Consider the following 23,633-nt stretch of genomic DNA (forward strand, 5'->3'; position numbering starts at 1 on the left):
GAATGTGCATACAATCAGGATTCAGCTGCAAGTGCCCATATTGGATGACTTCAGGAGCCATGCTGCCAGGCGTAGAGATGACAGATTGGGATGGTACACTTTCCCCTTCTGCTTGGACAGAAGGTTCGGGCGACACGGCAACCTCCTGTGTGGCACTTCCGACAATTGAAGGAGATCTGGGAACCACCATTGGCGTGGCCACTCGGGGGCAATCAGAATCATCCTGGCGTCGGTCTTGTACATCCTGTTGATTACTGTTGGTATCAAAGGGATCGGCGGAAAAGCGTACAGTAAGTTCTGACACCAGTCTATCAAAAGGGCATTCCCTTGAGACCCTTTCTGGGGAAACCTGGACGCGAAGACGTGGCATTTTGTGTTTGCCGCGTCTGCGAACATATCGATATCTGGTGTTCCCCATGACTGAAAAATACTGTTTGCTACCTCTTCGTTGAGAACCCAATCGTGAGCTTCGACAAAGTCTCTGCTGAGAAAGTCCGCCTGCGAGTTGAGGTCCCCTGGCAAGTGTACAGCTGTTATTGACAAGCCTCTCGCTAGCAACCAATTCCAGATGGTCTGGGCTTCTATGGACAGAGTCCTGGACCGGGTACCCCCCTGCTTGTTTAAGTAATAGATTGTAGTTGTATTGTCTGTTTGCACCAGGAGAGACCAAGACTGGAGCGATGGAAACAGGGACTTGAGGGCAGGATGGACCGCAAGATGGACCGCCCTGAGGTCGAGCAAGTTGATGTGATATCCCTTCTCGAAATCTGACCATAGCCCTTGTACCTGCAGAGGGCCCATATGAGCACCTCAACCCTGGAGAGAGGCGTCTGTGATCAGAGTTTGAGTCGGAGGATCTTGATGAAATGGCACTCCTTGCAATAAGTGGGACCTCTTCATCCACCACCGGATGGAATCTTTGGCCGACTGTTGAAGGAGAATCCGATCCTCCTAGCAACCCGTCCTCGGTCTCCACTGATCCTCCAGGCACTGTTGCAGAGGGCGCATGTGCAACCTTGCGTTTGGAACAATGAAGACGCACGACGCCATGGATCCCAGAAGAGAGGATACTTGTTGAACTGTCGGGTAAGTGGAATGAAGCAGAAGATGACATTTTGACCTGATCAATAACCACCTCTCCTCCGAAGAACACACGTTTTCTCTTTCTGTGTCCAGAAGAGCTCCCAGGTAGTGGATCTGCTGGGTCGGGTTCATAATCGATTTCTTGGAATTGACCTGAAGACCCAACTTGTGTGTGAGATGGAGGCACATTGACAGATGATCTTCCAACAGAGATGGGGACGAACTTTTCAGGAGCCAGTCGTCCAAGTAAGGATATTTGAAAATCTTTCGTTTTCGAAGAAAAAGCAGCAACCACCGACATACATTTGGAAAATGTTCGGGGAGCAGACTTCAGGCCGAATGGAAGTACTGCATACTGGTAGTGATGAACAGATACTTGAAACCTGAGAAATTTGCGATGCTTTCGTGAGATTGGAACATGAAAATATGCATCCTTCAGGTCGATGGAACACATCCAGTCCCCCTGATGTAACTGGGGAAAAATTTGATGGAGCGCCAACATTCAAAATTTCTCCTTCTGTGGTACTGAAAATTCTGGACCCCGCTATGGTGTGGTACCGAAGCTCTACACTCGTGTCAAAAATATCATCGTATCATGACGATGTTGGTATCAGCAGACCGGTAATGATTGAGATACTATACCTAAGCATTTGCGTCATGATCGAGTGACGAAATCACCCTGAAATCATAGTTTCCGTCTCGAACCCTCGGGTTCCATTTTGCGAGCGGCCCTGATTTCTCTGTGGAAGAGGAACTTTTTCTATGGCTCTTTTGCTTAGAAGGATGAAGGATCACCTAGAAGACTCTGTGTTTCTGTGGTCCGAAACAGGAAGGACTCAAGAGGTCTTTGAGTGTTCTCCCTGGCACCGCCGGGTCCATAAAAACCCGGTACCTCAGTTGGCGCCCAACTCGGGCGGTATCAAGCGGTACCAGTCCAAGCCAGAGATTTGTGAGGACCTTCGTGTGAAAATTCCAGAGGACGGCCAGCCACTTCAGCGACCCCTGTATGCCGACGTGGTTCCGAAGGTCTTTGCTGCGAGGTTCCCCGCGTCCCGACGGCTACGAAGGACTGCTGCCCTGACTATCACCCTGTTTTGGACCCTTGATGACTGGTAGAGCGAAACGATAGACGAGTCTTCTAGTGACGGCATCGATCTTCAATACTTCAGTTAAGTATAAGTGGAGCGTCTCCCAGTCCTTAGTTTGGTTCTTAGTTTATATCCCTTGGGATAGCTTTGATTTGGAACTTGCAAGTGCCAAAGCCGAGGGACTCGTGTATTCACGAGACTATCGTATTTCGATAATCCTTTGAAGTTTGAAGCTAGACTAGAGAGCGAAGATGCCTGGTCTTAGCAGACTTGGAAATTTGTTTTGTCTTAGTTGTAGAAGGGACTCCCGATTGGAGGACTCGTGTCCGGTTCCTCCGATTGGAACTCCAACGTATGAGCTCTATGTAAAGCATGGCGTAGGCCTTATCACATATAATGAAGTGTGGATCCGATACACCAGAAACGATGGTGTTTTAAAATGGCCCCAATATGGTAGTTTCGACACAGAGATTTTAGATAATCTAGAGGTAAAACTTTTTAAGAAGAAAGCCCGGCCGGTGATGTTTGACTCTTTTCGCCTATGGCGCAAAGAAGCCAAACAGAAAGAAATGAAATTAGCAAAGAAGAATAAAACGAGGTATGTCAATGGTACAAGCTGCCGTTGCGTTCAGGGATTTATTAATGAGGAAGAGCAAGAGAATGAACAAACGCTTAGAAGTAGGAAGTTAGCGGTAGACAAATGCTACCCAGTTTTGCCGCGTAAAGGACAAGGATCAAAAGAAGAACTTGAAAAGGATCCTTTAATGTCTCATTTACTGAGTTCACCACCTCCATATGCGCAAAGTGCTACAGCACCACAGCAACCTTTGGTTGTACAACCTCCTATTGTTGGACCACAGGTCCTACCGCAATCACCAGCTCCTCTTCAGCTGGTTTCTACTCCTCCGGCGCAGCCCTCTCAAGGGCCGCCGCCTTTGCTACCTACTCCATCTGTTTTCTCTACGACTTCGCCTACTGCTTATCCTAATACTCCCTCTACTACGGTCTCGACATCTGCTTTACATCAGCCTGTCTTTTCTGGCATATCTGCCTTTCCGTCAGTTTCTCCTTCTGTTCGGCAGAGAGTGGCAAACACTGTCACTGGTCTTTTCTCACCTTTCTTTGGGTCGCCTAATACAACCCCTAACCCAGAACGAAGACAGTTGCGGAGTCGACTGCCTGACTATCAAGAGAGAGAAGTACTGACCGAGTTAGCTCGTAAATGGGTTATCAATACTGTAAGATATGACGTTCAGTCCGTCATGGAAGTCTTCCGTCAGTGGGAAGCATCTAAGCAGAGATATGTTTTTGAACAAATGTGTGTATTTCTCTGTGAAGATTTGAAGGGAAATGATCCAGAGCACGACATGCCTGAATTATTCCGTGTGCGGTTCAAGTTCACGGAGGGCATGATTGTGGGTGCTGATGTTGAACAAGCAGTTGCGACATTGTTGTCTTATAGGAGTAAGGGGAGCAATTCTCGATCATTATCTGAGCATGACGCGCAAGGTAGGAAAAAGGCGCGCCAGTATCCCATGAGAGAGGTTCCCCCAGTTTGGAGGGAAGGTGACGCAAATGCTAATCCAGCCATTCCGCCGCATTTTCAGCGTGTGTGGGTACATGTTCCTTGGAAGAGATCTGAGGTTTTGGCTCTAAAACAGACATTGCCTGATCCCCGTAAAAATCCAGCAGGGTATTATAAGTTATCACAGACTGCAAGCTCCTGCATCATGAATTTAGCCGATATAGACATGTTGTTTGGAAATGTTGTTCGACAGCCCTTATGGGGAAAGATTCGTCATGCAGATCATGATCAAGAGTTAGGCGACACATGGGTTAATATTGCTGCTGCTGATGCTAGACAAGTTGGTGGTTCTAAGCCCGAGCCTTTAGTAGCAGAACTTCCTGGTAGGATTATTGCATACATGAAGACTTTAATGCCCGAATTGCGTGTGAATTGGGACAAGTTGTCTGCGTGCAAACAGAAGAAAGATGAGAATGTGCCTGACTTTTTCACGCGGTTTGAAGAGACCTTCGTCGATCATAGTGGTCAGGATATGGCTACTGAGGGTGGCCAGAGATTGTTGTTGACAAAATTTGTACATAACTTGCTTCCTGAATTATGTAATAAGTTGAAAGATTCAGAGAGTGCTTGGGCTGTTTCCACGTCAGCACAGATTTTAGCCACAGCCCAGTACTATAGACGCAAAGATGAGTTAGAGAAGGCAGATAAAAAGACTAAGGAATTGAAAACTAAAGTCCTTCTGCAACAAGCTTATCCACCTCGTACTGCTAGTCAGCACGATTATCAGCAACCCCAGCAGTATTCGAGAAACTCGCAAAGAAACGAGTCTTCTCAACAGCGTTTTCCGTATGGACCGAATCAGTGTGCGTATTGCAAGGAATACGGTAATTTCAAGAGTAGTTGTCCGGTTTTGTTACGGCGTATGAATGGTGTTTCTGGTGCAAGAGGGCGAGGTGTTCAACAAGCCCCTAGAGGTAGGGGTCGTGGAAATTTCCCCCAGAATGCTCCTTCTTTCCCGCCTCAGAATTCTATGAATAGTTTTGACCAACAGAATAACGCGTTTTCTAGGACAGCTCAGTACTATGCTGATGACTACTATGCAGAAAACGAGAATATGGAGGGTAATGATTGCTAGGACAGCCATGGACAAAGAAAGGGAGTTGTTTCAGTTCCAGTAGATCAGAATGGACCTTATGTTGAGGTGATTACATCAGGTGTGTCAGAGCCTTTTCTGTTGGATACTGGTGCTACAAAGAGTTCTATCATGCACTCAAAACTCCCTGGCGCACCTTTGTCTGGCGAAATGAACGTTTCAGTAGGTTTTTCTGGCGCCCCGGTTAGGAACCCGATCTCTAGTCCTATGTCCCTTTCTGTTGGCCCATGTGAATTGGAAGCACCCCTCATTCTTAGAACAGGTTGCGGTGAAAACTTGTTGGGATTGGATCTGTTAAAGAGATTATATGCGACTTTGTACTGTTCTCCTTCGGGAGTACAACTTACACTGGATAAGAAAGTGATTTCACCAATGTATTTGTCAAGGGAAACACTTCCGACAGAATAGTCTTCTCTTCCAGATATACTTTGGGCTACTGGCTCTAATGATGTGGCTCTCTTGGAAATAGCGCCATATGTTGTAACATTGAAAACCAATGTTAGGCTGCCACGTATTCCCCAATACAAGATCTCCAGCGAATGTGAAAAGGCGTTGTTAGCAAGCGTTTATGATCTGATTGAGAAAGATGTCATTGAAGAGACAACAGGCAACATTTGTAATAGTCCTGTTCTGCCGGTTTTGAAGCGTACTGATCCTTCCCAACCACCTGTCTATAGGTTCGTGATTGATCTTAGAGAGGTGAAAAAGATTGTTGTGCCACAGTTTCCAGTTGTTCCTGATATCACTGCCCTACTGACTATGATTCCAGCTTCAGCTACTTGGTTCTCGGTGATTGGCTTGAAGAATGCTTTCTTCAGCATCCCGATTGCCGAGGAGAGCAGGGATATTCTTGGCTTCAATTTAGGAGGCCGAAGTTTACGCTTCAAACGCGCTCCTCAGGGCTACTGTGAAAGTCCATCAATATTCAGTCAGGCTCTGAAATCACAGCTTGACACGATTGTTTTACCTGATGGCGCTACCCTTATCCAGTACGTCGACGATTTGCTGGTCGCCGCAGATACGGAGGAGATTTGCAAACAAGGCACTTTGTCATTGCTGCGTCATTTATGTGATCTGAACCACAAAGTCTCTCTTTCAAAGTTGCAATATTGTCGACAAGAAGTGACCTCTTATCGAAGGAGGGAAGGAAGCTGACCCCAGAAAGAATTCAGGCAATTGCAAAGTTGAGGACACAGAGAGAAGTGCGTGCTTTCTTGGGCATTACATCATATTGCAGGCAATGGATACCGAATTTTTCCTTGTTGGCCAAACCTTTGGTGGCATTAACTCGTAAGGATACACCGAAACCCATTCCGTGGTCTGAAGAGTGTCAGAAAAGTTTTTGAATTACGTGACGCATTGTGTTCGGCTCCTGTGTTGGGTACCCCCGACTACAGTAAGCCTTTTACATTGTATGTCCATGAGAAAGAAGGTTGTGCATTATCAGTCCTGACAGTCTTTTGGGGACAAACAGCGTCCATGTGCGTACTTTTCGCCGATTTTAGATCCGGTAACTAAGGCGTTGCCAAGTTGCTTGAGGGCCACTGCGGCAGCAGCTGTTTCTATCCGACAGTCTGCTGGGTTAGTAATGAATAGTATGTTAATTGTCATGGTCCCACATGCAGTAGACATTTTGTTAAACAGAACAAGGACACAGCACTTAACTAGTGCTCGATTGTCAAGTTATGAGCTGACTCTGCTAGCGAGTCATGTACACATAAAGAGGTGCGATACACTGAACCCAGCCACATTATTGCCCATTTCAGTAGAGACAGATGAGGTCGAAGAAAATGACTGCTGTTTTAGGACAGAAGAAGAGACAAAAGTGAGAGTAGATTTACGAGACACTCCTCTTCCTGAATGTGATGGTACTTTATGGGTTGATGGTTCGTGTTTCAAGTTGCCGAATGGTGATACGACTGCAGCATATGCTGTGACGACTTTGCATACGATTGTTGAAGCTGCACGCATCCCACACAATTCAGCACAAGCAGCAGAGTTGATTGCACTTACAAGAGCGTGCGTGTTGGCGAAAGGAAAGCGAGTGAATGTGTACACGGACAGCCAGTATGCATTTGGTGTGGCTCACAGTTTGACGATTGTGGCGTGAACGTGGGTTCCTGACTTCGCATGGTACTAAGATCCAGCATGGTCAGTTAGTGAATGAGCTTCTCGAGTCACTGACCTTGCCATTACAAGTTGCGATTGTGAAATGCAGTGCACACAAAAAGGTCACTGATGATGTTGGTCGTGGAAACGCGTTTGCGGATGAAGTTGCAAAAGAAACTGCAAGGAATGTAATGAGTCGAATGTATGTTGCAGGCCCTGCGAGATGGATTGGTGATGTTTGTATGTGTGAAGATACGATTGAGAGTGTGAAGTCAATCCAAGCTGAAGCCACAGAGAAGGAGTTGAATGAATGGAGAGAAAGCAAGGGTAAATTGGATGCGAATGGTTGTTGGATTGAATTGTCAGAGCATCAGAGATGGTTGTTACCCAATGCGTATGTGCTTGTAGTGGTGACAATGGCTCATGGAATGGCTCACATCAGTGTGAAAGGGATCTGTAAGTTGTTGGCCCCGGTATGGCAGAATGGTGGAATCCCTAAGTGTGCAGAGAATGTGGTTAAGAACTGTATGGGGTGTCTGAAATACAATCCTGGTAGGGGAACCCCAACTCCAGCTGGTCATTTTGCGCCTCCAACGTATCTGTTCGAGGTTTTGCAGCTAGATTTCATCCACATGGAAAGGTGCAACAATTTGAAATACGTACTCGTTGTTGTTTGTGCCTTTCCAGGTGGGTGGAAGCGTATCCCCTTAAGGACAACACTGCCTAGTCCACAGCTAAAGCCCTTGTCAAAGAGTTCTTCCCTAGGTTTGGAATGCCTAGAATGGTCTGGAGTGATAATGGGAGTGAATTTGTGGGACGAGTGATAAAGAAAGTGTGTGAGGGGCTAGGCATACAACAGAAGTTCCACGCTGCAAATCACCCCCAATCAGCTGGATTAGTAGAGTGCTAGAACGGCACGCTAAAATTGAAACTGGCCAAGATTCAAACAAGCACAGGTCTTAAATGGCCCGACGCCCTGCCCTTGGCACTCCTATCAACAAGAATGACTGTTCACTCTAGAGTGGGACTTAGTCCACATGAAATTGTGTTCGGCCGCCCGGCCAACATATGGGGAGTGCCAAGGCCCACCAGGTTTAGCGAAATAGAGCACCCTGTACTGCTTAATTATCTGTATGAATTGACGGCTAAATTGCGTGTTTTACACCAACAGGTCCATGACACTCTACCTCAGGCCTCTGAAGCTCCAGGGCATCCAATCGATCCTGGATCGTACGTGCTGGTCAAGAACTTCCAGCGAACAAAGAATGACCAGCCCTGATGGACCGGCCCTCATCTAGTCCTTCTCTCGACCAGATCTGCCGTCCGAGTAGAAGGAAAGAAACATTGGGTGCACGGAAATCATTGTAAGCGGGTCCCTCTGCCCCTTCCGTATGACCGGTGGGTCCAGGAGGGAATTGCTGACTCTGAGGTCCAGACCGTGCCTCGCTTCCAACCCTTTAGTGATGCACGTTTAAAAGGGACAACTTCTGAAAAGGAAAGTGACCACATTTTGCAAGAAGCTGTGCCTCCGTCAATTCGATTGAACACTACAGAGCCTGAACTCTTCTTTCTAGACCACACAGCACCTGGTAGAAATCGTTATAATCTGAGGCCTAGACCTATGACTATGGACAAATAAATCCTTTTTCTTTTTGATTGTGAAGCTCTCTCATCCAAGAAACTTGCTCATTTTTGTTTTTTGAACCGCCATCCGGTTCTGCTGCTAGGGTCGTGGTTGCAACAGTCTTTGGAGTGCAGCTGGAGACGGTTAGGTCGACAGTTCTGGTTGGTTCAAGGGAGTCACCCTGGACTAACAGAAGCACTCTTCAGCAGAAACAACCTACCACAGTGGGCAGCAAATTAGAGAGGATGGAGTTTCCCCAAGATGGAGAGACCTGCCAGATCAACGAACTTTGAAACCAGAATATGCACTATGATGGCAAAAACACAATTTTTAATAATATGCATTTACATGTTGTGTAGTATAATGATGTTTTTAATAGGCTATGCTTTATTCACCTTTCGAGTATCATTTGCACACACCACACAGCCCACACCACCTCCTATTGTTTCCCCTCACTCTTTTCACCCTCTACCTGAACACGAGTTTGCCAGAAGATTAGAATTTATAAATAACTCATTCGTTCAGCTCTTACACCAACACCATTTTGTAATGAACACAACAAATTGTTGGGTGTGTGGACTTATGCCACACACAACAGATAAGGGTATCCCGTATTTTGTTTTGCCATTTAGCTACTATGGTTCTTTGTGGGCATTTCAAACAATGTTCCTATTTGCCATCGAACCATATCCCCCATGATCCACAGGAAGCAACTCGAGCAAAAAGGAACTAGTGGCGGGAATCAGAAATATGAGCAGAGATATCGACACGTATAGAACGATTCCCAGAGACGAACTGAAGGCTTACAGTAGATGGAATATAACGAAATATGGAATTTCCTTGAGTGAGAGCCAACGAGCAAAGAAATCCTCCCCAATTTGGATAGTACCCCATCAGGGTCACCTATGTCTGCAGGGAAATAGCAAAAACCCCAGAGCTCAGTTAGGGAAGAGTGTCTGTGCTGAAACTTACGTCTTCTCGTCTCAGACCTCCCCTTCGTTCTTAGCAGCTAAGGGTACCTACTTCGTCTGCCATGATAGAGCATATACATGGCTGTCCCCTGACTTTTCGGGCACATGTTTTATCTTGTTCCTGCTGCCACCCACCTACACGGCTGCGGCAGATTACCATAGGACAAGGACAGTTAGGGGTGTTGTGAGTGAAGACGACACTGCGGAACAGGAGTTTGGGGATTTCGCAAAAAGGTTTTCTGCCGTTTTGGGGGCCTATGGTGAACAGCAGGAACATTCGCCAATTGACGAGGGTAGTTGAATCCACCGTGATTGAAACGGCTGGTGCCCTTAGTAACTTGACTGCGGAGCTCCAGTCGGACCGCCTTATGACTCTTCAGAACAGGGTTGCCCTAGATGTCATACTTGCAGACCGTGGTGGGGTATGTAAAGTGATGCAATCCAGTTGCTGCATTTTCATCCCCGATAATGCTCCGACAGTATACCAGGCCATCTCCAAGCTGCATAAAATCTCTGAATCCATTCACGTGGATAAAGGGGACTGGTCCTTGATGGGGTGGTTCTGGGAACTGATATCTGCCTGGGTATGGAAAATTCTGATAGTCATTGGGGTGGCCTTAGTCATTCTGTTCATGTTCTGCCTGTGTGTACAGTGCGCTCCTGCAATATGTGGCCTCTGTGCTACATCATGTGTAAGGAAGCCTGTATCAAGAGATGAACTAAGTAATAGGATGATGCTACAGCAGCATCTCAATGACTTTATGTATACAGACCTGGACTCAGATTAGCATGAGTATAGGTTATTGCCTATATAAGGGCAAAAGGAGGGTCTGTGGTACTGAAAATTCTGGACCCCGCTATGGTGTGGTACCGAAGCTCTACACTCGTGTCAAAAATATCATCGTATCATGACGATTTTGGTATCAGCAGACCGGTAATGATTGAGATACTATACCTAAGCATTTGCGTCATGATCGAGTGACGAAATCACCCTGAAATCATAGTTTCAGTCTCGAACCCTCGGGTTCCATTTTGCGAGCGGCATCCATTTTGTGATTGCCCTTACATAGTCAAATGACCAAGGCCGAATTCGATCTGAAAGGACACGTACACCTTTGCTGACTCCTCTGTGACCTGGGCGAGCTGACTCCACTGCCTCAAGCCAAACCTGTTCGGGCAGTTCCCATCCCAGTGGCCGAATGAGATTAGTATCAAGGCACAACATGTCAAACCGTTCATCGCATACAAGCCATGGCTAATCTCACACACACCTGTCCCCGTTTCTTCTTTATGACTTGTTTTACAAGGAGGAGGTGCCCGATTTTATTGGGGGTTCGTCGATATCTGATGAAAGTTCTGGGCCTTGCCGGGTAACCTATCATGAACTGGACAAACTGAAATGTGGGCTTGTCATCATGACTCTGCTTTTTCTTTGTAGTGAAAATATGTATATGACCAACTGTAAAACAAGGAATTCTTGCCTGAAGTGTATTATTTAGTATAAAAAGAAGAGGCTGGTTCTGTAAAAACGAGCAGTCTCCTGAGAACCTACATGCTGTTGTACTTCTAGGATACCTGTTACTGGTTGCAGTCAATAAATACGATCCTTGACATCACCTAGAAGACTCGGTGTTTCTGTGGTCCGAAACAGGAAGGACTCAAGAGGTCTTTGGGTGTTCTACCTGGCACCGCCGGGTCCATAAAAACCCGGTACCTCACTTCCGAATGAACCTGTTCAGCAATCTCAAATCTAGTATGGGTCTGAATTCTGCATTGGGACCTTTCTTTCTTGCGAGGAAAAAACAAGGAGTACAGGCCCTGATTTCTCTGTGAAAGAGGAACTTTTTCTATGGCCCTTTTGCTTAGAAGGATGTTTGATTCCTTTTGCAAAAGCTTCAAGTCTCAATGGAACATTTTCTTTGGACTTATAACAGGAGGAGGTCTTTTTAATCGGAGATGGTAACCATTTGGATAATGCCGATGACCCATCTGTCCTTCGTCAATCTTCTCCACTCGTCCACGTATGATGCAATGCTTCCTCCTACCGGAGTGGACCACAGCTGCGGAGGAAGTTTCCTTTCATTGCTTTTGTGGCTGTTTTGCAGGAGAGGACTGTTGTCTATTACCTCCTCTGCCTCGCCCAGGTCTACGCTGTTGAAATTGCGACCTATGTTGGTTTTGGCCTTGGTTTTGCGAGGAACAATTAGACTGTTGCCCACGTTGCTGAAAAGCCCTTTTGTCGTAGGACCGAAAATTACCACGACGTTTGAACTCTTTCTTTTTCTCCAGGCCCACTGCCTTTAGAGTGTCCAGTTCTGACTTAATTTTGGCCATCTGATCATCTGTATGAGATCCAAACAATGGCGGCCCATTGAAAGGCAGGTTAACTATCTTTCTTTGGGCATCTGGTTTAAGTCCTGTAAGACGTAGCCGAGCAGACCGTGTCGAACATATGCCCTGGGCATAGCCATGTGCTGCAAGGACCGCCGAATCAGCAGCTGCACTAATACTCCGATTAGCCACCAATCCACCTTCCTCAACAATTTCCAGGAAGTCTTTCTGATCTTCCTTCTGAAGCTTGTCTGCAAATCTCGCCACAGAGTCCCATAATAGGCGATCATAACGGCCCAGTAAGGCTGCAGCACTGGCCACTCTCATAACAGACCCAGCTGTGTTACACATCCTACGCCCTAAGGAGTCCATGCTCTTACTGTCCTTTTCCGGTGGAGCAGAGGAGACAGATGTCGCAGAATGTGCCTTCACTGGCTGCTGCCACTATAAGGGAGTCTGGTGGTGGGTCTGTGCGTAAGAATAAAGGATCCTGATCAGGTGCTTTATATTTTTTCCCAATCCTTGAAGGTCCTGAACCCACTGTAGCTGGAGTCAGGAATGTTTTCATTGCCGGCTCCAACAATCCAGGCACTAATGGCAGAAGAGGTCTAGCAGAGGACTTGTGATGTAAAGTCTCGAAAATAACAGAAGATTGCACCTGGGGAACTGCCATTGCAATTTTGAACTTACTAGCCCCACGACACAATACGTCATTGAAGGTACATAAATCGTCTACAGGAGAAACCCTTGAGGGTGGAGTCGATGAAATCGTGGGAGAGTAGTCCTTATATGAAGACCTCACTGAAGATGAAGACGGTGAAGAAGAGGAAGAAGGGGATCTATGTCTCCTCTCAGGAGTAGTAGACCGGTGCCTACTACGCTCTTTAGACCTTGACCGCCTTCTTACTGGAGACCTAGATCTTGATCATCTTGGGGAACCACCAGCTGGTGGTCTCGCAGCCTACATAACCAACGGTCTCTGATTAGGATCTGGTTGCATTTTCCAATGTCGCAGGCTTTCCAGCCATCTTGGCGACATATTGACAGGTGGTGCTGTACGCACGGGAGAGCCCTCCGGCGAAACCTGCACAATTTGTATCCCCTTTGAAGAAGAAGCAGAAGCTGATGAGGAAGAACTCAGTCTAGATTGTGGTGAACCAGATGGAGTCTGCTCTCTGGGAACCAGCTGTCTCTCCTCTGACACAGACTTCCTTGACGTCGAGCCAGAATGCGCCACCAAAGAAGAATCCTGGTGCGAAGAGTCTTGGATCACTGCAGACCTGTCCACAGATGCTCTGGACTGCTGTCTTGTGATGTAGACCTCAGCTGGTCATCCAATGGCCTTGGAGCCGACTCAGACCTCGACAAAGACCTATGAGAGGTCCGAGAGGCTGATCTAGAATGCCTCAACGCCGACCGTGAGACCGGTGGCGGAGACTTCGACGTCGAAATACCATGTCTCAACGTCGACCTGGTCTTCTCATGCCTCAAGCCAGAGGCATGCCTCGACGTCAAACCACTTCTCAACAGCAATCTTGAGCTTCTCCTTTTCTCAGGTCTCGACGTCGTACCTTCATCTCTCAACGCCGACCCCATTTTGTCTCTCGACGTCAACCTCTTTCTTTCCTTCGACGTCGACTTCTTTCCTTCGACGTTTGACCGCCGTCTCTCCCTCTACGTCGAACGCCTTACCCCCGACGTAGTCCTCACAGCAACAGACACCAGATGTCTCGACGTCTATAAGCTTTTCGACGGCGAATGCTTCGACGCCGACTTACGTCTCACCGGTGAAGTCTTCGACATCGATGTAGTTCTTTCTTGCCTCGACAAACCTGAAGGCTATCTGGATTTCGACGCCAAACTCACTTCCTTACACGTCGACGCCTCCCGATGCAGTTTTGTTCTTGCTTTTACCTTCAGGAGAAGCAGATCTTCGACGTTTTGAGTGAGAAGGGGACCTTCCAGATGACAAAACACTCCTTGCCCCCTTTTCAAGATGTCCTTCTCTCTCCATAAGCCGAACCTTTTCTCTCTCTTCCAAAGTTCTGCTAGAAAGCTTGAGGCAATGGTAAAATTTTTCCACATCATGCGTGGAAGGTAGACAAACCACACAAACAGAATGAGGATCTGTTTTGGACATCTTCTTCTCACAAGAAGGACACTTATAGAACAAAGGTGGCATAACTGACTACATTTTTTTTTAAATGTAGCCAGAAAAGGTAGAAAAACACCACCAAAAGCCAATACTGTCAAAAAAGACGGGAAAAACCCAAATTCTGACTGAAAACAGTCAAATTCAGCCGAGCTCAAGTTCCAGGTTCCTCACAGAACAAGCCGGAAAAAAGAACAGACCTAACTGTCACCTGTGGGGCATGATGGGAACAGAGTTCTCCTGGAGGCCTTAACGGCAAAGTGTTCAGATTCTCTGAGGCCTTAAAGGCGAGGTGCCAGTCTGATTTTCTGAACACTGACATTATTTCATATGCAGCATTTTTAGGCTAATTGCCTTTTACTACAGATTCTTTGATGAAAATAAATGTTTTTTTCCTGTTTATGGAATGCATTTTAGGCTCATGCCCGTTTATAGCATTGTTTATATAGTGTATTTTTATACTGCAGAAGGTATGTAGTGAGTGCTTTATTAGCCTATGGGTTATGTTGGGCTGCATATTATTGGTTTATACATGTATATGTGTATATGTGTATGATTTGTTTAGTACTATGTACTAGTTTTATATATTTACACATATATGTATTTTTGTTATGTGTTCCGGGTTCCCGCTCATGGGCGGAGATTATTCAGTGCCTATGACTATTAATGAGTATCCCCTGGAAGAGAAGAGACATACTTTCAGCCTTCACAGCAACAAGTCCGTCCCTAGGCTTGATAGTACTGTGGGTTGCACTGACCTACAGTCACTCCCAAAGCCGCACTCCACACCCCCCCATGTTCCACCTCTACAGTTGAGGAATGAGTTAGTTTGTCCAATTCACATGATGGACACCTGTTTATTTATGGGGGAAATATTATCCCACACCTTTCATCCTTTAGTAGGGCCCAAGCTGCATTCACTATGTCCACCTCCACCCTCCTCCTGAGGGGGCCAGTTTGGGCCTACAGGGGTGCTGTGCCCTTTAGTTGAGGTTGTCTAGGCTGAGGCCTTTTTCAACTCCAGTTCTTCGTTACACACAGTTCACTAGTGCTTGCTTGTTGCTGATCCATGTGCTCCCTCAGGTCGCGCTCTAACTAGAACAACTTGCACAACACCCCTGGGGTTAGCAACCCACCACTAGGGGTCACAGTTCCAGTCAATCTTGCGCAGCATCACTGTGGGTCGCTGGCCCGCCACTTGGGGAACTCGGTTAGTCACACACTGGGCTGGTGCACTGGCAGCATTAGGCGCCAGGCCCCATCCTGCACAGTCTGCCCAAGGTTTTGCTTTCAGTCAACGCATTGGGGGGGAAGTGGGGACAGGCACAGAGGGTAAAGGCAGCCCACCAATTGAGAGAAAAGGAGAGGGGGGCTGATCCAGGTCAGTCTCATCGGAGCTTTGGTTGGCACCCCCCACAGCTGGTCAGAATCCTACAAGCTGCGAGCTACGGCCTCGAACACCTCCCTGGAGATGACAGCAACCTTAGGTATTCTCCTTCTTTCCAGCTCCAGTATTAAACATGGCTGCCACAGGTGGCCGCCATGTGGGGACTTCAGCAACAGCAGCCTGCTCTTCCCATCCCCCGCTGCACAATTTCCTATGGCGTGAACTTTCTGTCCCGACAGGCCCCAGTCTCTCCACCTTACACCGTAGCTGCTTACCCTTTTTGGCAGAATGCAGGAGCTCAAAGAATGATTACGGATGGGAAGGGTGGCAAAGAGATGCCAATTTATCTTGGCCCATTGGCAGCACCCCCATTTTGTGACTTTTAATGAGCTTTCAAAGACGTTTTATCGGTTGCAGGGAAAGAAGGGTAACTGTTGCACTGCAAAAGGAGTGTACACTTTTGATTGTGGTCCAATTTGTATCAGAGATCACTATAATCGAAGTGCTTAGAAAGTGCTTCTGGAAGTACTATTGGAAGAGTTATTTCCAATAGTCAAGGTATGCTTGCGATTCCATTTTATTTTGTATTACATTTACTATTCAACCTGTTAAGTAATTGTGAGTGGATACAGCAAGCTTTAATTGCAAAGGCACAACACAGGAAGGGTACTCGGTTCACTATACTGTAAAGACACTATTTAATGTGATATTAGGGTGTTACAATGGCACCAAGGGGCTATGGTAAAATAATAAATCATGTGATTAAGGAAATAAGCTTAAGAACAACACTGACCAAAAACCCATGTAAAAACCAAGGCAACATATGGAGATGACAACTACACGTAAGTGCAAGATTAAAATTAAAATGTTCCTACCGGTGTCACCTTTATGAAACCCTTTGTATATTTTTAACAGACTAAAGTTGCAGTCAAAGGGTTTCCAATACATTCTATTGACAGGCTACAAAAGGCGCATTGGATTGCCTGCTCTTGGAATATGTTTTCGTGTAAAATGACAAAACATTCCATATAAAATCTTGACACAATTTTTGTTGGCTCACCTACTGAAGGAAGCTCACTCTTTTCTGGGCTCTTGAAAACAATGTGTTTTCTGGCTGATTGAGTCTCCCACTGTATGACTTTCTCCTTCTTCTTCTCCGCCTCACTTTGGGACTGGCGTTTGATGGACAATATTCTTTCTTTTGCGTTTACTTTCTTTTTAGAGGTTGGCTGTTTCCGTACTGATCGTGCACTTTCATCTATTATCTTCATTCTCAGGCTGTAATACTGGTTCCCTCGGATTATTGAGGTGGCCCCGTTAATAACCTCTGCACTGGGCATGCTCTTTGATGAACTTTTAAGGGATTCCTTCCCTTCTTTCGAATGATGTTTTTTCAAATCCTGCCTGGGAGGAGGGTTGTTTATTTCTATAGTTTTCTCGTTGCCATGTTCGCTTCTGGTATCTCTCAAGGGTACTCCCTTCTCTTGTATCAACACATTTTCTACAATTTCACAATGCCTGTCAATGGGGCTCGAATCTTGAATGTCTGTCTTTTTTTTCTGTGCTTCCTGGCGATCTCTCAGCTTTGGCCCTTTTCCTCCAATCAAAATATTGTTCTTTTTCAAAATTACATTACACCTGTAATGAGAATGCTCTTCTATAAGGTTGTGTTTGTTGGGCTTGCTCAGATGATCTCCAAACTGGGACCCTTTTTTATCCTTAAAAGTCTGGTTATAACTGGCAGGGAGGTTCACTTCCTTTGTACGAATCTCTTTGCTCTGCATATTCTGTGAATCAGTCGACAAGGATCTCTTTTCTTCTATCAACGTATTGTTTTTTAAATTCTGATCAGATTTGAAAGGAGGGATTTCCTCTTCAATACCATGAACTTGGTTGTTCGAATCCTCAGGAACTCTCAAAAGAGACGCCTTCGTCAACATATTGTTTTCGAAACCCTCATGCCTGGAAGTAGTGTTATTTTCCTCAAAACACACATCTTTGTTGCTCGAGTTTTGAGGATCTTTGATATGTGACCCATTTGTTTGTATTATATTATTATAGTTTTCAAAAGTCTGATAGTGCTTGCATGGTACTATCACCTCATGTCCAGCATTCTCTTTGATGTTAAGACTTTCAAGGTCTCTGAAAGGAGGCCCATTATGTTCAAGCAACTTATGGTTTCCAATGACCTGATCAGGATTACAATCTGTGGTGTTCTGATTAACACACTTATCAATGTTGTCAGAGTACAGAGAGGCTCTCAAAGGTGATCCCTTTCTTTTTATAAATGTATTGGGGTTTTCGAAAGTCAGATCATGTATAGAAGGCAGAGTGATTCCTTGTACACCATTTTCTTTGTTGTGAACTCTCTGGCAAATGGGCAAATGTGGCTCCTTCTCTTTAAATGGACTGATTTCAAAAGCCTTTTGCCTAAAAGTAGGGGTTTTCTCTTCCAGACAACTATTTTTGTTCTCAGGATCAAGAAGAGTTCTCAATGGTGATAACTCTCCTCCCATCAAGATATTCTCGTTTTCCAAAGTATGAGGTTGCCAGTCAGAGGGGCTCTTCCTTCCTGTATTGGCCTCAATAATGTGGGTGCTTTCAGGAATGCTCAAAGATGCTCCCTTCCTGTCCAGCAACACATTACTGTTTTTCAGACTTTGATTGTAATTAGCAAGAGGGTTCTCCTTTCCTGTCCCTTTCTGCTTGGTGCTGGAGTCATGCGGGTAACAGGCAGATCTCTCTTCCATTTCAAGGACCTTCTCAGAGTTCACCTGAGGTGCAACAGATGGGGAATTCGATGCAGTCACCTTTTTCTTGCTGGAGGCCAGGTGTTTCCTAATACCTTCAAGCATAATTTTCCTATTTTCTGCCTTTCTGTAGCTCTTTTCATGATTATTGACTGGACAAATTCTAGGCAAGCATTCTTCCCTTGTTTCAAGGGGCTCTTGTACTTTCACACATTCCACGAAAAACGGTTCCTCTCCTTTTTCAATGCTCTTTATAATGGCTGGTTTAAAACTTATAAACCCTAATCGGAAACAAAAAGAAATATGCTGTATTAAATACTTTCAGGTCGTTTTCTAGATAGTAGGACGTGGTATTATCACACTACTATAGAGCGGAGGAAAACAAATGAGAAGTTATTTACTTGCAAACCCACATATCTATTACATGCTCTCTGAATTCACTAACATATCATTGCACATGTGCTTGATTCCGAGAACACACTTCTCATATATAGCCAATTCCAATTTGGAATCAATTTAGAAAGTAAATAACCCCATAGTAGACATTGTCCGTTTTAAAATTAGACAGTGATTTAAATCAGTTAATTGGGTTAAAAATCCCAACCTTGTGACAAACTTGACCAGACAAAAATTAGGGAATTGTGCTCCTTGCCTAAAAAGGTTAAAAAACAAAAATAAACTCATAAATATAATATTTATTATATATACACACACCATTGTCAGTTCAGAATTCTAGCTTGTAAAGCAGTTTGTTTTTAAGATCAGTAAGGGTGGGAAGGATCTGCTAAGACTCCTATGCTATGATCAGGGTCTCTGTAGAGGAAAGTTGGGCCTTTTGAACTCAAGAGACAATTACTAGGATGGGGAACTTGGTTAACATGTACATTTTCTTTCATAATGACGGAAATCGCTCAGACATTCTTAAACATTACATTAGTGTAACCAGTTTAACAAACAACCAGGCTGAGGGGGAAGAAGACGGTTACCAAGCATAGATGTTACAGATTATAGCTTGCCCAACTACAGAATCCGCTCTGGAGCAAAAAATAAATAAATAAAACCAATGCAATAGACTTGACAAACATACAAACTGATGTCTAAGTGGTACACTGAAACGATCTAGTGTAGTGACATTTTACATTAATCCCACTAGTGCACAGGAGGAAAAGATCACGCCCTCCTATGTAACTATGGAGTGTAGACTATGTGACCAGAGGGCTTCTCCCTTCTACCCCAATCCCTCCTCCACCTCCCGGTCAGTGGAATAACTTCCACTGAAGGCCCCGAGTACTGGACATCTTGTCCCCAATGGAAGCCATCAGACCCTTTAGCTCTAGCACAAGAATGGTCCTGCGGCACTTCAGCGCACTGCTCTTTTTTGCCAGTATTGATCTCAACAGTGGCAGTATTGGTGGAAAGTAGATTCCTGCTCAATGCCTATCCCAAAGCAGTAATGGACCCATAGAACCACCAGGGAACGTTTTATCTGGAATAATACCCTATAAAACTTCCTTGGAAGCAAGTAACGGAGAATCACATTTTATGCAATGGCATTGGGTCTTCTACAGACCAACCTCCCTATATGTACATACATGTATTAGGATCATTGCAAACAATCATGCCAATCACTTAGAGTGGCTGACAAACTGACACACCTGGATCAATCCAGGTTTATACCCAATAGATTGACAAGGTTTACGGAGACTGTACAAGTGTATGCAACGATCTTAACCTAAGACACCGAAAAAGTATTTAATTTAATGGGGTGATTGTGGTAATTGAAAGTCCTTGGAGCCAGGTGTATAAAGATTTCAGCTTAGTTCCAGGGTAAGTTCATTAGAAGAAGATAAGTAGATGGAAATTAGACCCCACCGGGAGCAGCCTCCCTGCCGCTCAGCCTGCCTGCCATCAACTGACACTCCACACACATGCCAGGCACCGAACATTCCATGAGGTCATCAGCAATCTAACACTCATACTAGCTGAGAAACAGGGAAGTCACAGCCAGAGTAAGGAAAGACAAGTCAATTATAAGAGTGATCCTCTATTCTGAAGGTACCTCGAGAAATGGGCCAGGCTCCTTTATTTCGCTCTTGAGTTTGATTGGTGTACACAATCCACTGTCCAGCATTTATGTCAATGGGGTGTGGTCCTGACCATTCACACCAATTAGAGGCAGAAGGCAGGGACTGCACATTGTACTCTGTGCTCTCTGTACTGACAATATAGCTACTTTGGGATGCTGGAGCCAGAGGGAGTTCACATTAATTGACTATTAGATGGCTGCATAAGAAAAGCATGTTTATCTGTTCTCAGATGATATGCTCTTTACTTAGACTATGACAAAATTATCTTCACGGTGTTAAGCAAATACGAAGAGTTTGCCATTAATTGATATTAACTCTTACAGTTCTCAAGTGTCTTCAAGTAGATTAAAATATTTAGGGATGCATCTCACTAAGGTCAAAGATCCATTTATCAAAGAGAATACGATTACGGTCTTTGCTCAAGCTAGGACTGAAGTATCACATTGCTTCATACTCTCATCTTCCATAACAGGAAGAGGTGCGCTCTTTAGAATGGAAAAATAACCAAACATTTAGATAGTACAAAATATACAGGTTTGCATAACAAATTATTACCTTTCTAAATTAGATGCTACTCTTCTGTCTTTACAATAACATGATGGAAACAATCAGATTTTATTAGTTAATCTTCAGTTTTCTGGGGAAAACAAAGTCTGAAATAACAAACCTAGCATACCAATTAATTGGTAATAATAAATGACTGGGTTTTCCTTTGCAAGCTGAACCTTACCTAGCTATAGAATAGTATGCAACCGTAGCTTTGCAGGTTGTACATCGGGAACCATTACATCGTAGGTAAGCTTGTACTCTCTCTTTTTGCAGGTTTTATACTTCATAAGTGATTAACCTTAACACTATATGCACCTATGTATAGAAATACATATATTTAAGAAAGCATTAACAGTAAATATATGTATTCAAGTGTGAAAACATTTTTGTTTTGTTTTTTTAATTTATAACAGTATCTTACAATAAATGTAAAATCAAACTATTAAGCTAAAAACAATATCATTCAAGTATAACTTGCAACTAGAGTTTTAGGGAGCAGGCCTAAACCCCAAATCCTGCAAGACACTGCCAAAAGAAGCTTGACTGCCAGAGATGCTGCCACATCGCACTTTCTACAGAAAGCTAATATCGAGCCAGAGTCCGGGAGGAGCGAATGCTGAAGTGCCATGTATTTGCCTTCCGCAGGGAACACAGCCTTCCAGACTACTGATAATTACAATGCTTTGCTGTAAATAGGTATAGAGTGAATGGATGTCCCCCAAGAAACTCTAGCTGCAACTTATACCTCTCCATGCTCTCCTTGCCTGGCGCATAGAAGTAAGTTTAAGGGTGTTAGGTTTTAATATATATTTTAATTATGGTAGAAATGTACATTTTATTCTCATCTTTTGCAACATCCATTTGTGTGATTTTAATTATATTCTGTGTGGTTGTTTTAGACGTGCTAAGCAACAGGGTGCACCTGTTGAAATAAACCTGCTTTTTAGTTAGCGTCTTTCTTAGTGCAGTTTGGGTGAGTTGTATTGAGGAACAAAATGTTTTTTTTTTTTTAATCACCAGTGTCTCTGGATGCCTGCTTAGGGACTGTTAGTAACCAAAAAGCATTGACGCCACTTCAACTATGAAATGGAAACTATGCGATGGATTAGGTTCTGTCAGGCAACAAAAACCTGTCTTTCACATTAGACAACTCTTACTCATGCCACCCGTGACTGTGAAAACAAACCTTGCAGAGCGGAGCCAGAGACTCCGTTTACACAACAACAAAGAAAATAAGTCTCTCTGGATCCTGGAGGTGATTACCCCCAATCTTCTTCCCCCCCCCAGACACCAGGGATTTCAAATGGGCATCAAAACAAAGGGCTGGAGGAGCCTAACCTGCCATGTGCCATACCCAGGGCGACTGGAACTATGCAGCAGGGCAGGACAATTAAGCAGCACAGTTGAGTAAATTATGCGGCAAGAAAAGGCAAGGGAGATGGAGTGGAAGGTTTTGAATGATGTTTAGAAGACAGGGAGGAGAATCATCTTAAAAAGTGCTAGAGGATTCAACAGGAAGGTCTGCCAACGACGGAGGTCCTTTTTCACATGCTTGAGGAGTGGAGTGAGATTGAGGGACCAGATCAGTTCGGGAAGGAGTGCCACCCAGATCCGAGATATTTAAATGGGAACCTCCTTATGGGGATGGTTGTTTGCCAGTCCATACACTCCCTCCAAACATGGAGAGGTACCACCGTAGATTTGGTTGGGTTGAGACGCAGCCCGATGCCTTCTGGACAGGTGGAGGATGTGGAGAGATCTTGGTCCGGACAGGGTCTGACAGATCGAGGACGACGTTGTCTGCATAGAGGGCAGTCAGTTCCTCATGAGATTCCTGCCAATGTCAGCCCTGGATCTGGCCATCACTGCGGATAGGACACGCCATGGGTTCAGTTGCCAGAGCGAACAGGAGAGGGGAAAGCAGGCATCCCTGGCAGGTCACCCTCTCGATCACAAGGACATCCGACAGTGCGCCATTTATGAGGACTCCGGCTAACGGACTACATTCAAGGACCTTTACCACCCCTTTGTAGGAGGGCCCGAATCCCGCTCTCTCCAATACATCCTTGATGTAGCACTAGTTCACCATGTCAAAGACCTTTCCAAAGTCGAGTAGCACAAGGGCCAGGTATGGCGAAACGCGATTACGATGGGCGAGGGCTATTTGTACACGTCTGAGAAAGTGCCTCGCATTACGGCATGGCATGAAGCGACACTGGTCGGGACGGATGAGGGTGTGGAGCACCTGCCTCATATGGGTGGCGAGGATGGTTACAAAGATTTTGACCTCTATGTTGATATTGAAAATTGGACGGTACTGAGAACAGGAGGACGGCTGAGGGTGTACCTTCAGCATGACCACAATAGTGGCACTTTCTGTGAGTGATGGGAAGGCACCCCTTTCTATAACCTCTTCAAACAGGGTGTGGAGTTTCGGCATCAATGTCTCACAAAAAGCTGCATAATATTTCACAGGAAGCCCATCTGACCGGGAGTCGTATGAGGAGATAGCGTTCTTAATTTCCTCAGGCGTGATGGCTTTGTCCAAGCTAGCACTTTCAGCTTGGGAGAGCCGCGGAAGGGGGTATCCTGCAGAAAGGAGGAGCTATTCTGTGGGCTATGTGAGAGATCCTCTGAGTACAGCTCTTTGTAATAGGACGTGAAAGCCTGTGCAATTGCCACAGGGGTGCGAGAGATTTGGCCTTGTGCCTCACAGATCTCAGGCACAATCTGGTTGGCCATGGGATGGGTAGCGAGCCAATGGAGTAATTTGCAGTTTTTGTCGCCCCATCCACAGACCCCGGCCACAGAGGCCGTCCAGATA

General features: G+C 45.3%; 1 protein-coding gene across 2 annotated transcripts in view; it reads right to left on the reverse strand.

Moving 5' to 3' along the window:
• LOC147706863 (uncharacterized) overlaps positions 1-23,633 on the reverse strand; it is a 98,139-nt gene that overhangs the window by 38,036 nt on the left and 36,470 nt on the right. For both annotated transcript variants that reach the window (XM_086926034.1, XM_086926035.1), the window contains one exon: positions 16,484-18,454. In XM_086926034.1, coding sequence (XP_086782160.1) covers positions 16,484-18,454 — 1,971 coding nt within the window. The remainder of the gene's footprint in view (positions 1-16,483; positions 18,455-23,633) is intronic.

Source organism: Lissotriton vulgaris, chromosome 6 (genome assembly GCF_964263255.1).
Source record: "Lissotriton vulgaris chromosome 6, aLisVul1.2, whole genome shotgun sequence".
Lineage (NCBI taxonomy): Eukaryota > Metazoa > Chordata > Amphibia > Caudata > Salamandridae > Lissotriton > Lissotriton vulgaris.